This window comes from Ciconia boyciana, chromosome 4 (genome assembly GCF_034638445.1).
Source record: "Ciconia boyciana chromosome 4, ASM3463844v1, whole genome shotgun sequence".
In the NCBI taxonomy this organism is placed as follows: Eukaryota; Metazoa; Chordata; class Aves; order Ciconiiformes; family Ciconiidae; genus Ciconia; species Ciconia boyciana.
Window position 1 is genome coordinate 75,400,361 of NC_132937.1, and position 16,023 is coordinate 75,416,383.

General features: G+C 36.1%; 1 protein-coding gene across 1 annotated transcript in view; it reads right to left on the reverse strand.

Annotated features, from left to right (window-relative positions):
• Positions 1–16,023, reverse strand: part of ST8SIA4 (ST8 alpha-N-acetyl-neuraminide alpha-2,8-sialyltransferase 4) — a 66,744-nt gene that overhangs the window by 28,638 nt on the left and 22,083 nt on the right. Inside the window, exon 4 of the mRNA XM_072860158.1 lies at positions 9,071–9,364. Coding sequence (XP_072716259.1) covers positions 9,071–9,364 — 294 coding nt within the window. The remainder of the gene's footprint in view (positions 1–9,070; positions 9,365–16,023) is intronic.

Below are 16,023 nucleotides of genomic sequence, written 5' to 3' on the forward strand. Positions count from 1 at the left end.
ACCCTCCTGAGTCTCCAAAATGTTCTGAAACCAGCAGTTGCACTTGTTCTCAGTAGGGTCTTATCTCAGATCCTTTTACATGTCTTCTTTGCTTGCAAGTTGTGAGAGAAAATTATTACTCATTCTGGTTGGAAATTCCCCTGTATCCCACTGCTAGTCAATAAAGTACAACTAAGTTTAAAATAAAAAGCAAGTTCTAGCAATAGCTTTCTCTAAGTCAATTTTCTTTGACTACTTCACTAAATATATGCTTCAAAAAATGCAAATGATAACTCTTGTTCCCGTTAAATACAGAATGGAAAATGTAAATATGTCTACACTTAAGCACAGCAGGACACCTAAGAACAGGACTCACAGGAACAACCTCTGCTGAAAGAGATGCTTAACACAGCATGCACAGTGGGGCAGAGACTTGAGTCTAGCCTGGGAAGGAACTGAGGACTGGTAAAGAGATTTAAATCTCATTCCATCTGAAATGCAGGCACCTAGCATCTCTACTCAACTATCGTGCACCTTCTAACACCAAAGAGGCAGAATCCAGATCTGTTGGCTAATGAATCAGTTATTTTCCTTCAAAACATGTTCCGTGCTTAAAACATGACCATGCATGACAGCACTGACCTAACCACCTGGCCTCTTTATCTCCCAGGAATCTGAAATACAGCAATGCTCACCCTTTTTCTCACTTTCTAACTCAGTCTCTTAATTCTTTTATGCAAACTGGAAGAGGCTAGTAGGCTTCCCTTAGTCTCTGAAAAGCCTATACTTTGCTGATGTAGCAAATACACAAATTCTTTCTCTCATGTGGTGGGATGACCCTGGCCAGCAGCCAAGCACCCACACAGCTGCTCTCTTGCTCCCTGCTCCCTCCTTGGTGTGACGGGGGAAAGAACAGGAAGAGCAAAAGCAAGAAAACTCATAGATCAAGATAAAGACAGCTTACTAGGTGAATGAAAGACGAGGAAAAAGGCAATCGCTCACCACCACCCACAAAACAGACCAAGGCCCACCTCGCCTCTCAGCAATAGCTACCTTGGAAGACACCACCCTGCCCCTTCTCCTTCCACTACTGCAGTTTTATTGCTTGCTGAGCATGACGCTCTATGGTATGGCATTTCCCTTTGGTCAGTTCAGGTCAGCTGTCCTGGCTGTGTCCCTCCCCAGCTTTTTGCCCACTACCAGCTTACTCACTGGTGGAGGGAGAGTGAGACATGGAGAAGTCCTTGAGGCTGTGCAAGCACTGTTCAGCAACAGCCAAAACATCGGTGTGTTACTAATACCGTTTTACCCACAAATCCAAAACACAGCACCTGTATTTTGGCACAGGGCTGCCATGAAGAAAGTTAACTTCATTCCAGCCAGATCCAGTACACCTCAGAAAGAAGAATGAACAGGAGCTTTTCTCCTACACAACAGAGAATGCTAAATCCTGGGACTCCTTGTGTAAAGGGAAGAGACAGACTGCTTCCCCACAAGCTGTGTTTGGGAGGAAGGTAGCCATTAGCCTTGGCATTTGGTAACTTCAGACATAAAATGCCGAAATGCTACTCAGTGCTTCTGACTTGAAGCACTTAAGTCTTTCTCCATATACAAACAAGAACCTTGGAATTTCAAACAAACCCATTAAAGCATTCTTGAAGAAACTCATGTTTCTTCGCACTAAAAAGGGAGGCTACAGAAGATACTAAGCCAAACTGTTCCTTCCTCCTTCCTGACATCACTGAAGGTGGATTGTCCCAGTGTATTATTTCACTGAAGAACTGGACTGTTTATTCATTTTCACAAACAACCCAATGACTTGAACTGGAGTAAAAGGTAACTGACAGGACCTGGTGGCATCATCTTTCATCTGTCGCGGTCACCCGTGCAGAAAGAAATGCCATACTCTCTTCTTGATCTAGCTCTGCTAACGCCAATGTGGCAGCTAGAATGTGTATCCATTTCTATCTTCTCCCTTTTGGTTTGCTCTTTTTGTTTTGTTACCCTAACACCCCCCCCAAAAAAAAACCCAAAACAACCAACATGTAACAAAGATCAAAAGAGGAAAAAAAGCTTAGTCTTTTAAATTTTCTTTTACTGCCTATTTTTATTAATTTTTCCCAGATAAAGGGATCAATTTGGAAAAAAGTTCAATGAAGAAAACTGTTACTGGCTGGATGCTCAATACAACTGCTCCTCATCACAAAAGTTCAGTAAGATCAAAGCTAAATGCACATATCTTTGAAACCTCTTGGTAAGCATTACAATCAAAATAAAAATTAGCAGAATTAAGTTTTACCTTAGAAACATCACTTTAAAAAAGCAAGTAAACCTGACAGAACTTCCTCATGCACACATGTATCATACAGAATCAACAGATAGCTCACCTCACATGTCCAAAAAAAGAGAGAAGCTACTGCCCATCCTATTAATACTATCTGCCCAACATGAATCTCTACAGACTCCAGTCCTCTCTGACTTTGCTCCTCAAAGACAGACTATAAAAACTGTTTCTGGTTTGCTTCTCAGCTGCACAGCTAGAATTTTTGTTACAGCAGTATGATAATTAGCATTACGCAGCCCTGGTAATTAGCTGCCGGCCTGAAAGATCAGCCCTGGAGTGTCTCCACTGCAGGAACGAGAGCATCACCTCCTGGTCTCCTATTAGGGCAGGATCCCGGGATCTGAAGAATGACCTCACACAATAGATTAAGTTCTGAAAATCCAAACTAATTGGCACCTCATTTGTTTGTATAACTTATAAACAAAGCCAGCTCTACTGATGTATTATGAAGGGCACAAGGGTAATGTAATATAGAATTCCTATTTTAACATCCACATGTATGAAAAATGGGATTGTACTCCACTGAAAACTAGGGAAATGTGTGAATTTTTTTCCTAATACTGTGAATATTTGGATGACATGATGCAAAACACATGGCCATTTTATATCGGGCATAGTATTGTATTTTTAGCTTAATGGACTTTTTTTAATCTTTTGTTTTCTGCAGTGATTATTTATTGATCTATGTACTCCAAAATGTCTTTTCTTAAGAAATATATTTTAGCAGTAAAGAAAAAAAGTAAAGTCTGTTAGCAGTAAAATAACTAACAGAACTGTTTACAATATAGATTGCTCCCAGCAATTGTTTCGTTATTAGCACAGAGCTGCTGGGTAACTATTTGATTTCTGCATGTTTGAGTTTCTTAAAGTATTTTTTCTGTAATTCCCACAGCAAAGGACTCTCGAGCCACGGTGAAGTTGTGTAAAAGGTCACTACATTCAAACAGCAGCTGTTTGCTTTCACTAATAAAGGAAAAAAGACTGCACTGAACAGTGACCATAAATAGGCATAGCATACTCTTTACACAGGCAAAACACAGAGATTTCAGTGGGAATTCCACCATGTTTAATGCAGGATCAACTCTAATACCACTCTTATGCAGGCAGGAGCAAGGAGGAAATAAGTTGAGCACAGGCAAATCCCACAGGATGTCCACGCGACTGTTCTGTACCCAGAAGACGGGAAGGAATCTTAAGTGAAGCAATTTCAGCCATATTGCTGTTGAGTGACTAATAGTTCATGGGATGGTTCCAATAGGGAAAAAAGCCAAGAAAACATTCTCACACATGAAGATGAGTGTAAGAACTTTGTTTTGTGGAGTTGGGAGAGTAAACATGAGTAAAAACTTCTCAGAAAACTACTGTATTGTAAAAGACTGTATTGCTTGGCAGGGTGGGGGAGTGGTGGTGTTCTGCCTCTTCAGCAGATGTCTTCAGCTCTTCCTTTCCTGCTTCTGCTGGCAAATATCTGTGCAAGGCTCTGGGAGTTAATGCTGGCCTCCACCTGATGTACCAATAACATGCTTCATCTCAGGAGCCTTCCCTACTCCCTCCAGGGAACTGCAAGGCAGGAGCCGTAGCAGAAAGCATCTGCTGATCCTACTTTCACGTTTGGTTGTCTGCCACCATTGGAAGTAAACAAGCTCTGGACTCTAATCCCAGCAGGCTCAGTTCCTGTTTGCCTACCGTTTAATGCATATTCCATTAGAGCTCTGCTACTGAGACCAGACTTTATACAGACACTGTCCACACCTCAAAGAGTATCATCTCACTTGGAAAATATTATTAAAAATAATCCTAATGAAAGAGCTCAGCATTAAATCTCAGGCATATTAATAAATCAAAGTTTCTGAAATTTGTTGTTAAATTCAATTTAAAAAAAAAAGTTGTGTGGTTTGCTCATTATAATTACTTTGTAATTAACCTCCCTGGCAGTGGCATTAGAGAGCAAATTAATAGTTTTAATCAGTTAAGCTCTTCATTTATAGATTCTAGTTCCATCTTGAACTCTGTTATGTATTGATTACCTCAATTATTTTGTCAATAATGTGTGCACAATTATGTTGAAAGTTCCATAAAACAGCTTTTAGAAATACTTCGTGAAAAAATCATGCAACTGCCCCCAAATCACTTTCCAAATCCAATATTCTAACTTGAAATACAAACTTGTTGATCAAGAAGTACAAAAGCAAAATAGAGAAAATAAATTGTCACTTGATCTAAATCTACTGAAGTAAAAAATCTGAATCCAATCGCCATTTAAGATATGCTACTGATTAAAAAAGTAGTTATGTTGGAATTAGTATTTACATAATCTGTTCTCAAAACCTTGAATCCCTCTGAGATTTTAGAGGTGTGGCCATCACTCACAGAAGTTTAATAAGGCATGAAATCTGCAAAAAAGCAATTTCTTTTTCAAACACCACATTACCTTTTTTATGACCCAAAACATGCATAAATGGACATAAAAAAATAGTTTTTCAAAATGATTCTCAGAATGCAGTCATTATTCTACTATCTGATCAAGAGTAACTCCCAAATACTATGTGCTGCTCAGAAAGTTTCTGTCATTAAAAGAAAAATAGGAGACAGAATTTCAGTATGTGATTGCAGCAAAACTGCCCTTTTATTACATAGAACAGTACATAGGAATACAGAATTTGGCCTCATTAGATCAGAACAGAAGTCTAAGAAAGTTAATGTCCTCTCTTTAGAAACTGCCTGTGCCTTATGCTTTAAAGACTGATGAAGGAAAAATCTAATTTGCCTGAACAATTTGGCAGTGTGATACACACAAAAAAGAAAAGGGACAATACTTTCCAAACCTTGTGGCCATCAGCCTGCACCCTTCAGCATTAAATGTCTCTATTAGTACTTCGTTTGTCATGTTGGAATTATGAACTTTATTGACAATTAGTTACTAAATGATGTAGCCCACAATACACTGCATTTCCATATTTTTAATAAAATTTTAGGTGCATTAAATCAAAGAAGTCTTGATATAAATTTAAATTTTCACTGGGAATTTATTTGTTCTTCCAAAAAAAGGAAGACTTTATAATTGTAACTTTTTAGGATAGACATCTCTTTTCAGGCAGTTTTCAGGCCTGTATCAGTGTGTTTTGTATTTTTAGATTATGAAGACCTGTAGTTGCAACATAATACATTAAAGTTTCAAATAAAAGCCTCATTTCAACCAGCTGAATGATATGGATATGGTATATCCTTGTGGTATACCACATCCACAGGTATATCTGTGGTATCGGAAAAACAGCATAGGTGCATAAGTCTTCTGAAACAGCTTAAGGGAATCTTTTAGCCTATTAAACATAAAACTGAACCTTTTATTTGTCTCCATTAGAATATGCTTTCAAGTTGAGGAACAGTCCTTCAATAAACAACCCTCCTAATATTATGTCTTTGGCATGGTCTAACAAAAATCTCACTGTGTTTAAGTCGTTACGAATTTGGGAGAGTTTCAAGATATAAAAAGCAACATAAGAGCCACACTGACTCTTGACTGATTCTCCTATCATTAAAGTCTAATTTAAAACAGCTCTGACTACCTTCATATAAATTATTATTTAATGCAATATATGCATTCTCAAATAAAGAGTAAAGCCAGAATGCTTTGGAATTATCAAGGCAAGAAATGGGAAACAAAAGAAGTGAATACATACTTACTTGTATGGAGGTCAAGAGGAGGTTGGGGATGTTACAAATATTAATACAGGACAGTGATTGCAAATGCTACATTCCCATGTGTCTGCTCTACACCTTTGTAGCCTTTAATGACAATCATTGAGCTACGCTCAAACACACAACTATTTGAGAATGCTCACAGTCTACAAAACAAAGGCTGCAGATGCAAGTACTTCCCTTGTGTAAAGTAAGACAGTCTACAAAAACCGTTTCTTGCAGTTCAGCTTTCCTTATCATGCTTTCATCAATAAATCAAACTCCATCTCCCTTTTACGGCTCAAGAGGCTGAGAAACATCACGTAAGCCTTGCATTCTGACAGTCTTGCACATATGCTCAGGCACCCTATGAAGGAAATTAGATGCTCTGCACAGGTCTTACTGTGTGTTTTAACATGCAGGTTTTGTGGGTAGATTTCCTGTTTTAACTTCTCATTCAACTAATAGCAATCTTCACATTATGTTTATTTTACCCTTTCTGTTTTGCAGCACCACAGGTCCCTCCACTAGGTCATCACTGTTAACAGTCACAAAAAACTTGCAAGGAGAGAGCTTGCAAAAGCATCAAATATACAAACAAATATATGAAATAGATCAAAACAAATACACAAAAATAGTTCAGATTCATAAAACAATGAGTGTTTTAAAGAAGTTCCTTTTAGGGAGTATCTCTTCAGAGGCTCATAAATCATCAGTTTACACTGAATTTGAAATAAACATGAGCACAAGAGATAGAATATAGTATTATTAAGATTTTCCTTAAAACTAAGTATGTAAGTTGCACACACAGTTTTAAATGGCAGCAGACTTAGCTGTCCATTAGTTTCAAACTGAAGTTAGCAGTTGTAACTTGCTTAAACTTTCCCAAGTCTTACTGCTCAAAATGGACTGATTTGATAATGAGGTTATGCAGCTTAAAATTTTACTTTATTTTTCAAGTTACATTACTTATTTGTAGAAAACATTATTTTTTAGCTCAGGCATATTTTAATTTAAGAACAGTTTTGCCTATTAATTTCTCATACTACCATGGTATTCCATTTGACACATAAACCTAACAGATCTTAAACAGATGTAATTCAACCTGTAGAGATGTACTCTTTCCCTAGATTTAACTTTGTTGTAATACAAACATAATTATTATAGGCTGGTGTTTTAAGACTGCCTTCTAAGAAATCTAAAGAATATTTGTTCCAAATATATTACTGCTAACTGTATCACTTCCAAACTTGACTCATGAAGGCATATTCACCTCATGCACCTCACTTTGTAAAGTCAAGAGTTAGACCAAAGATAAATTTGATTTCTTGTTTTGTTCTTACTCAAATTACAGAAAAGAACAGTAAAGAATACATTATGATATTCGGTTACTTCCCACGAGAACAAAAAAGGGAAAACGAGGTGACTAAACAAGCAAGGTTTGAAGGACCTAAGGTTTAGAGCACAGATTCAACAACCTGACAAATTTGTGCAGTCATATCAGATGACACTGCTAGGTATAATCTGAAATACAGCATAGTCTAAATTTTCAACACCAATTCTGATGGCAGAGCTTTTGTTGTCTTTCAGAGAGACGATGTAGGTGCTAATTATTTTTTTTAAGACAAAGCCCCCTAAAGGACCTTCAACTTGGCCAACTGAAAGACTGCACATTCTGAATTACAATTCACATTTGATAATTTTGCCCAGATTTAGCAGATGCAAATGAGAACAGCTGTTTGTAAACTGGAAGCAATCTTATTTATTCAGATGTATACACACACACAAAACCTGCTACACCTGTCCATGTGTTACAGGCATTTTGAATACTTGAAAATTCAACCCAATCAAGGCCCATAAATAGCTAAAGTGTAACTGTATAATAAAACAACTATCCAAACAACTAAGGAAACTGAGCAACTCAGTAAAAAATTAAAGGATTTCCAAAGGATTTCCAAATTCCAAAGGGAACAGATTATTTTTTTCCAGTGCCAGAAGCGTACCACATGAAGAACACAGCAGTTAATCTATTTGAGACATGGCAGAAGGAGAAAAGCATATTCAAAAGCCCTAATATCCTGAAGAACAACATATTTCTAAGCTTTATTCTAACATTTTCATACTAGATTGGGGTAACAGTTCAAACATCACCTCTGATCTTATCTCTGCTGCTGTAACAGAAACAACTTTTTAGGCAGATACATAAACAGTAACTGGTGTACAAGCCAATACTAATACTTTAAGGCATCTCCCAAAACTCCACAAACAGGCAGCACAGTTCAAGGAACTCAAGCTGAATATTATCATACTGTCATAATTCACTGCACAAACAGATATTGCACTACCGTCATCTTCTGAATGTTTTTCATGCATAGCCCTACATACTCTTACTTGTAGTGACAAAGACACTGGAGCCTTCATCTGACAGTCTTGGTTAATCACGGGTTGAAAAAAAAGTCTCTGCACAAACCATGGAGCAATTTTTTTTTTTTTTCAAAACAACTGGTTACATTAATGTTTTCAGTGATTCTGATCAATGTTTTTGAATTGCCCAAGCATCTGGCCAAATTCAAAAGGAGAAAGATTACTACAAAATCCTAGATGTTTCATGAAGGAGCTCATTATTTTCCAGTCTGCCAGACTTCATTATTTACATGGTTGTTTACCCTATCATCTATGCTGTTTAAATTATATTTTTCATCTCCATAATCTTGCCTAGAAGATGACATGGAGCACAATTTCATTGTCCTCTGATTGATGACTCTCAAATATCTTTTGAATTCAGACTATTTTTTCATTAATTTATCACTATAATCATTATTAAAAAATTTTGTACGTAAAAGTGAAAGTGAAAAGTTATTGTGCTAATGCATTTCAGTCGTTTGCAGGCCAAATGAGTGGACAACATTTATTACCAAAGTTATTTTATCATAAATGCAATCCATTACAACAATAATGGAAATGTCATACTCCTTTTAACATTTTACTTGAGCTTTTTTCTGCCTGCTAGAAATTCTAGTTATGAGCTTCATTGTGCCAAGGACAGACCAGTCTTTTCCAGACACTTACCCTCTGACAGCATGAATAAGTCTCAGTGATGGATAGGCGGTTCGCACTTTCAATTTATTCTTAAGGATTAATGCATTAACCCACTCGACATGCTTCTCTCCGCCTTTGACCATGAAAGCAGGGATCCAAAGGACACTGTCATTCAGCATGGATAGTCTATGCACAAATTTTTCTCTGTCACTCTCATTCCGAAAGCCTCCAAATGCTCTTTGTACAACTGATGGGTTCATGGTAATAAAATCAGATTTAGTTCCCACATCGGCAGCAAACTCCACCACAGGAGCTAGATTGCACCTGAAGAGGAAGAAATTAATGGAAAAATGAAAATAAATATGAAACATTAACTCAGAAAAATGTGTGCATGAAGGGAAAGCTGAAAATGAACATGCAAGCCCATTTCAATTTAACGTGAGAAAAAAATACCAGTGATAATAGGTGTGATAACACGTAGCATTTTACCCTACTGGGACACTCAGACAAATTTCTTAAAAACATTAAATGTACATAATGCTGTAAGAAAAAAAAAAAGTTCTTTGTACATTTGAAAACCATGTCATCATGCTCTAAAATGCATCGACAGCTAGAGTAGCACTTATGAATAAGAGTAGGCTTTCTAACACCTATTACCTTTCATTAGTGTTCATTTGTCATCATGTTACCAACAGCTCTCACTCTTAAAGGAAGCCATGACAGCCAATTAAGGTATAATTTATACATGTTAGTAATTGCATTTTTTTTCACAATGCAGTATTTAAATATGATTTGCAAATGAATTTTGCCCCATGTTAAATGAGTTTTTGGTATTTCGGTTTTTGATATTATCACTGCAGCTGACCAGATGTTTTGATATGTAGTATTTTCATTTCATTTAGAAATGAAATTTTTAGGAAAAAGTATTAATCTTTCCACTTTTCCTTGGTGTCTAATTTTCAAGCCTTTTTTAATTTTGCAGTAGCTTTGTGCTTTTTTCTAGGCTTGAGAAAAAGGTCTCATCAGGCCTTTGTTCAGGATAGTTTTTTACCTCAGTTATAAAAATACATATATATGTAATCACAGAGAGGCAGCATTCTCCATGGGTAGCACTGGATGCAGGTGACAAAATGCAATTCAGAAATTAATTGTGATTTCAGTGACCAGTATGATCCGACTGAAACAAATTACCTCCACAACATCCTCAGTGAATTAGCCTATAGCTGGTATGCCCCAAATACATATCTTGACACAATATTTTCACAATTTAACAAACTGCTCTGTTGAGGTGAAGGAAGCTAAGAAGCAATGTTGGAACTAAGTCCTTCAAGACATTTGCATGTTATTATATTCCTAATATAAATAGTATTCTATTAGTTCTGCAATTCTTTTCTGGTACAGTAAACTTTTTACTTAAGCTTATCCCCTAGCATCTTCTAATGGCCAGATCTCCAATGCTGTATAAAAATAACTGAAGTCAGAAGGGCAATATTGATTAACACCAACTGATGACCTAGTCCTGACTGATAATACTAATTCCTCAGAACATCATTCTGTAATTATCAACTAAAGAAGTGGTCCTATCTTCTTCAGAAAGAAGTGTTCTGAAGATCGTAAAGCCTATACATTCTTAGGAGATAAAGCTGTCTAAGTTTCTGATGGCATGAGAGCAAATGTAAGCTTTCTTAGGAAACAGATTTACATTCTTCAGTATCTTTATACATCTATTCTACAAACCACCTGTATGTATTACAGGCTGCTAAGAGTAGTATCTTTTAGAAAATGGTAATTAGGGCACAAGAAAAACTCCCACTGATTTCAATACTGGCTTTGGAAATTGTTTCTAAAAACCTTAATGCATGAACTTATAACCTGGAACTGTGAAAAATTTGGGGTTGCATAAAATCTAAAGATAAAAAAAATCAAACCAAAGATGTAAAATCAACCAATCAAATTCACCAGATTACTGCTGCTTTTGAAAACACCTCTTTTAAGGGCAGACTGCACAACATAATGAAGTATTCTTGCACAGCAGGATTTTTTTCAGTAGTCACACATATATGCATGTGATGACATTTATTACTTGCAAACATAAGAAAGAGCTTGACATTGCAAATCCTGCTCTCTTTCTGTCCAACTTTGAGAAGCATGTATATACTAACACCACCTTGTTTAAAAAGCTGTATGCCATATGCAAAGTGTGCACATATAACACAGGCCTTATGGTTCTAATATGATTGCACGTCCTTTGACAGCTCCTTTCTGATCTGCCAACAGCATCAGTGCCTAAATCTTAAAAGTGTATGCAGTTTCAAACAAGTATATAAATGTAATTTCACCTAGATCCTGAAAAAAAATCATCATAGGCATACCAAATACAAGGTCTACCTACCTTGCATGTCATCAGTGCTTCATCAGTAGTATACTTAATATGAAATACTTTAGAACGGTATACAGCGTAAGCAGTATAAATTCTTAACATATTGCATATTCAGATTTTTCAAGTATAACTTCAGAAAGTAATGAGCAATGCAAATACACTCAGTAACAATGGCATTGTCTACGAACAGTTATTTAGAAAATTAGTCATATTTTTCAAACTTTATTGTCTCAAACTGGACACCTGATTATAATATTAGAGGCAGGTAAGGCATTTTGCTTTCCAAATGCTGAGCACCTCTTAATCTTTGATCTTTTAAAAATGCAGTTATATAAATATGGATTAGTAGCAGTGCTGAAGTTGGAAATAATGTGCAAGTACATCCATACTTTGAAAGGCTGTTTTCCAAGAAGTAACCAGATGCTGCTAGCTGTACACTGCTAAGATTGTTATTGTAGTAGAATACAAATGTAAGACAAGCTCTACACAAATTTCTAGCTCTGTTAAGGAAATAAACATTACTAAATTACTTGTAGTTGACCAAGTTATAAAAATATTACCCTCATTAAGCCAATTCTCATTTTCTTAGAGGTTACTTCCTTCAAAGAATGATTCTAGTGCTCATTAAATTAGAAGTGTCAATATTGAATTATTACTCTATATTTATCCACAAAGTTGGAAAATATGAAACACCTGCTAACACCCATCAATTCAAATCAGCATTCTTCAGTAGAGAGTAAATGGAGCAGTTATGTCAGAAGTGTTTCCATATGAGTTCAAGAGTTTGTGCGCGAGTGATGAACTGTAACACTTACCCTAAACTGCTAGGACCAGAGAATTTATATTTTGAGATGACTTCAAGAAAATTTTATAGGAAGATATGTTTCAGGGCTAATAAAACTACCTATTGTGTATTTGCATGTAGACCTGAGTATATGTAAATAGATTTTGTTACCTGTTCCAGAGCTTTTATCTTAACCTCTAATGCATCTTTATGCTACACCACAGTTTCATACAGTTGTTGGAATTTTTAAGTTTATTTTGTTAGCAGACATCAATGATCTCCCATCAATTCTCAGGACTCTTTCAAGAACACTTTGTATTCAAAGACACACATAAACATATACTTATTTTCTTTTAAGTCAAATTAAGAAGCCTATTAACTGAACAACTTTGAAACAGGCAATGCAATACCCTTCCCTCGTTATATGCTTTAATTCTAGTTCATTTGTTGTAAAGCATAGAATGGCAAATATATCCATAACAGTGATGAGGAGGTGAGGGGGACTCGGCACCACAAGCTTTACCATTAAGTGCCTAGGAATTTGTACACAACAAATGAAACCTTACTTTTTTTTTTTTTTTAAGTTGTCATTGCTATATCAAATCCAGCAGGAAGAATAAATAGAAGACTGTAATTTACTGAATTTCCTCTTTCTCACATGCCACATTATCGATACCTTGCAACTATATGATTGCTTAAACTTTTACTCCAAAACACGATTTTCTGCAACATACCATCATCTTCCATTCAATCTAAAACAACTTCAGTATTGCCTAGTCAGCCTGCAAGTAAGTAGGCTGCAGGTCAAAGCTGAGCAGGACAAACTTATTATGAGGTTACTAACACTGAGAATATGAGAACAGGTTGGAATTAACAGTCATATAGCACTGAAGATTGACTTCAGCAATTAAGCAAACAGCTGTAAATATAAGCATTGAGAATATACATCACATTATATAAAGGTTTGTAAATCTCCTTCTCTTAAGCCTAGCCTATTGACTGTTTCCAGAGAAAATGATGAAATGCGGCTTGCCCCAACAAAAATAATTTTGCAAAATGATGGTTTTCATGAGTTCTCTTGGTTTCTTTTTCTTTCCATAAAAATTCACTGTAAGTGTATTCTTTAAAACTAACAAGTTTATGGCTATTTTTTTATGTAATCCTGTTTAATCGGAAGCTCTAGCTCCTTCTTTTTTCCCTTGCACTAAACTAGCAAATAATTAGAGTCATTATTTGCTTCCTTACTTCTGCTAAGCACTCTCTACAGCAGAAGTGTTCAGAAACTGGTCTAATGAGACAAAGATAGGTACATTTGGGAGAGGGGTTAGGAAAAAAACCTAAGTAAGTGGGACACATTCATAATCTGTGTGATTGGTAGTATCATAGACAATAATATGCAAGGCACCTCACATTAATGCTGCAGTTCCTGTTCTTCCCATGACATCAGCCCAGACCATGTCCAAAACAGTGCATCCATTTCAACAGGGTAGTTAGTCTAAACTTACTATCAGGCATCAATTATACAGTTTAGGTAATCAGTTAGTTTACAGGGCCACCTAATTTACATAGTAGTCATGTATAATTGTGATACTGAAAGGCAAATATATATATATAAAAAATATTCATAGTAAAAATGCAGAGGTTCCCACACACAAGCTTTCAGTGTGATAGCAGATTTTCAACGGGAACATGCACTGTAATGCTATCACTAAAAAGAGATCTGGGTTAAAAGGGAAAAATTAGTTCATGTCTGAAATATCACATGGTATCTGGGTGTCTGTAGAATAACTGAGATCCTAAGATACGCAGACCAAAAAGTCTCAGTGATTGAAAACCTGCTTCTTCCACAACTAGCTGTTGCATATGTTAGTTACAGTGGGATATATTAAGAAAAAGCGTGGGGAAAAAACCCAAACTGCCAGTGGCTGGAGTTGCAAGCCATGAGAAAAGACTGAAAAATGGAGTAAGTGCTGCTATACCACACTTACATCAAAGTAATCAACCCTGGGTTTGCTCTGACACCTTTATAGCCCAAGCACATCCATAACATACTTAGCCTTTTACAGAGCAGAGCTTAACAAAGAAAATAATGAAATAATATTCACAAAAATACACTCAAACGAGAAGTCAGTTATTCCACAGAGATTCAGTTGAGCTTGCTTGGTCACTAATAAATATACAGCTTATGTATATGCAAGCAAATGTCCAACATGTCATATTCATAGGCCATATATCAGTAATCTTTTTCAAGTGAATTTTAAATAACAGCCCTAAAAATTTGCTTCAGTAAAAGTGATTATTATTTCCATTTTATTTGACATTGAGAACTAAAAGAATATTCTTCACACAGTAATAATGCAAGAATTGACCATGAATCTGTACACTTGTTAATCCTTTAACAATCTGTGCACTTGAGGTTTACAGGTTGAAATAAATATTTAGAAATCATTCTAAAGCCCAAGCTGCGCAAAAGTGCTGTAAAAACATCCTTTGTTTCATTAATATCTCCTCCTTGTAGAGCAAAGCCAGAAATATCTATTAGACAATATTAACCACATACATGCTGAGAAGCCAAAAAATGAAAATTAGATTGTTGCTGGAAGACATAACATTAAACCTCTCTGAAAGATAAGGCATTACCTAAACTAGTATCAATAACATATACTCTTTCCTGAATAGCCTGCAAGCTTTTATATTCAGGTTCATATCCAGATTCCTGTAAGAATCAAAATTGCTATCTTGAATTCAAAGATTCTTTACATTTTAAGAAACACTTGGATGTGAAAGTAAAATTCAAGGCTCATGCACACACAGGCAAAAAAAAAGGTAAGTTCAAGGCAGCAGACAACCTAACGGTTGGAGTACTCTCGACCCAGTCTACTTGCAGGAAGCACATCACCCTAATACCTGTGTATATGTAGAACATCATTTCACCTGTTTCTTCAAATAAAGGTCTGCAGCAGCACTGTGATAACTTTCACATACACCCAAAAAAGGGAGATTTACCAAAAAGTCATGCACAAACCTCCTATCTCCCTCTGCCAAATCTAATGATTAGTAAAATGTATCGATTCTCACATGTTCTGTATACTTGTTTGGCTCCTGATAAAACTAAAATTGCTTCAAATTAACTACAGGGATCTGGATTAGCAGCTAATCCCCTGACATATCCCACTTCCTCCCAGTCCTTACCCTCTGCATGGCACAACAGAGAACGTCTCATGAAAGCTGCAAACTGTGTAGAGACTGAGGTACAGCATAATTATGGATTCTATTCACACAAAGGAATCACAGCTGTCTTTTAAGATGTGCCATGTAAAATATACCATTATCAACTTGGTATCCTCTTTTATAACACAAGTCCACAAGAATCTTGAATTTATGACTGATTTCACTTTAGTTAGAAGATGCATTTTTGTAACATCACCTGCTAATAAACTTCATTAATTCTTGTTGCCCAAACTAGAACCTATATTGATAATCATTAAATTCTTTCTTCCTAGCATGTTCCTGAACACCAGTGACTGAAATGCAAATTATCCTCAATTGACACAGCACAGCGAAGTGACAGAAAATGTCTAAGTGGTATTTTAGAAACAGTGGCAAAACACATTATTTACCTCTTTATTGTGAGCCCTTGCTGCAACATTACCTACGAATTACAAAGTCCTACTGTTCTTTCCAATACCATTACTTTGACACCAAAATAAAGAAATTAATTTCTATCACTGAAAGTGTGTTGCATACGGAAAAAAAAAACCTACAGCAGTGAAACACTGAGAATGATATTTTAATGTGAGAAAATTGAGGAAATGGAAC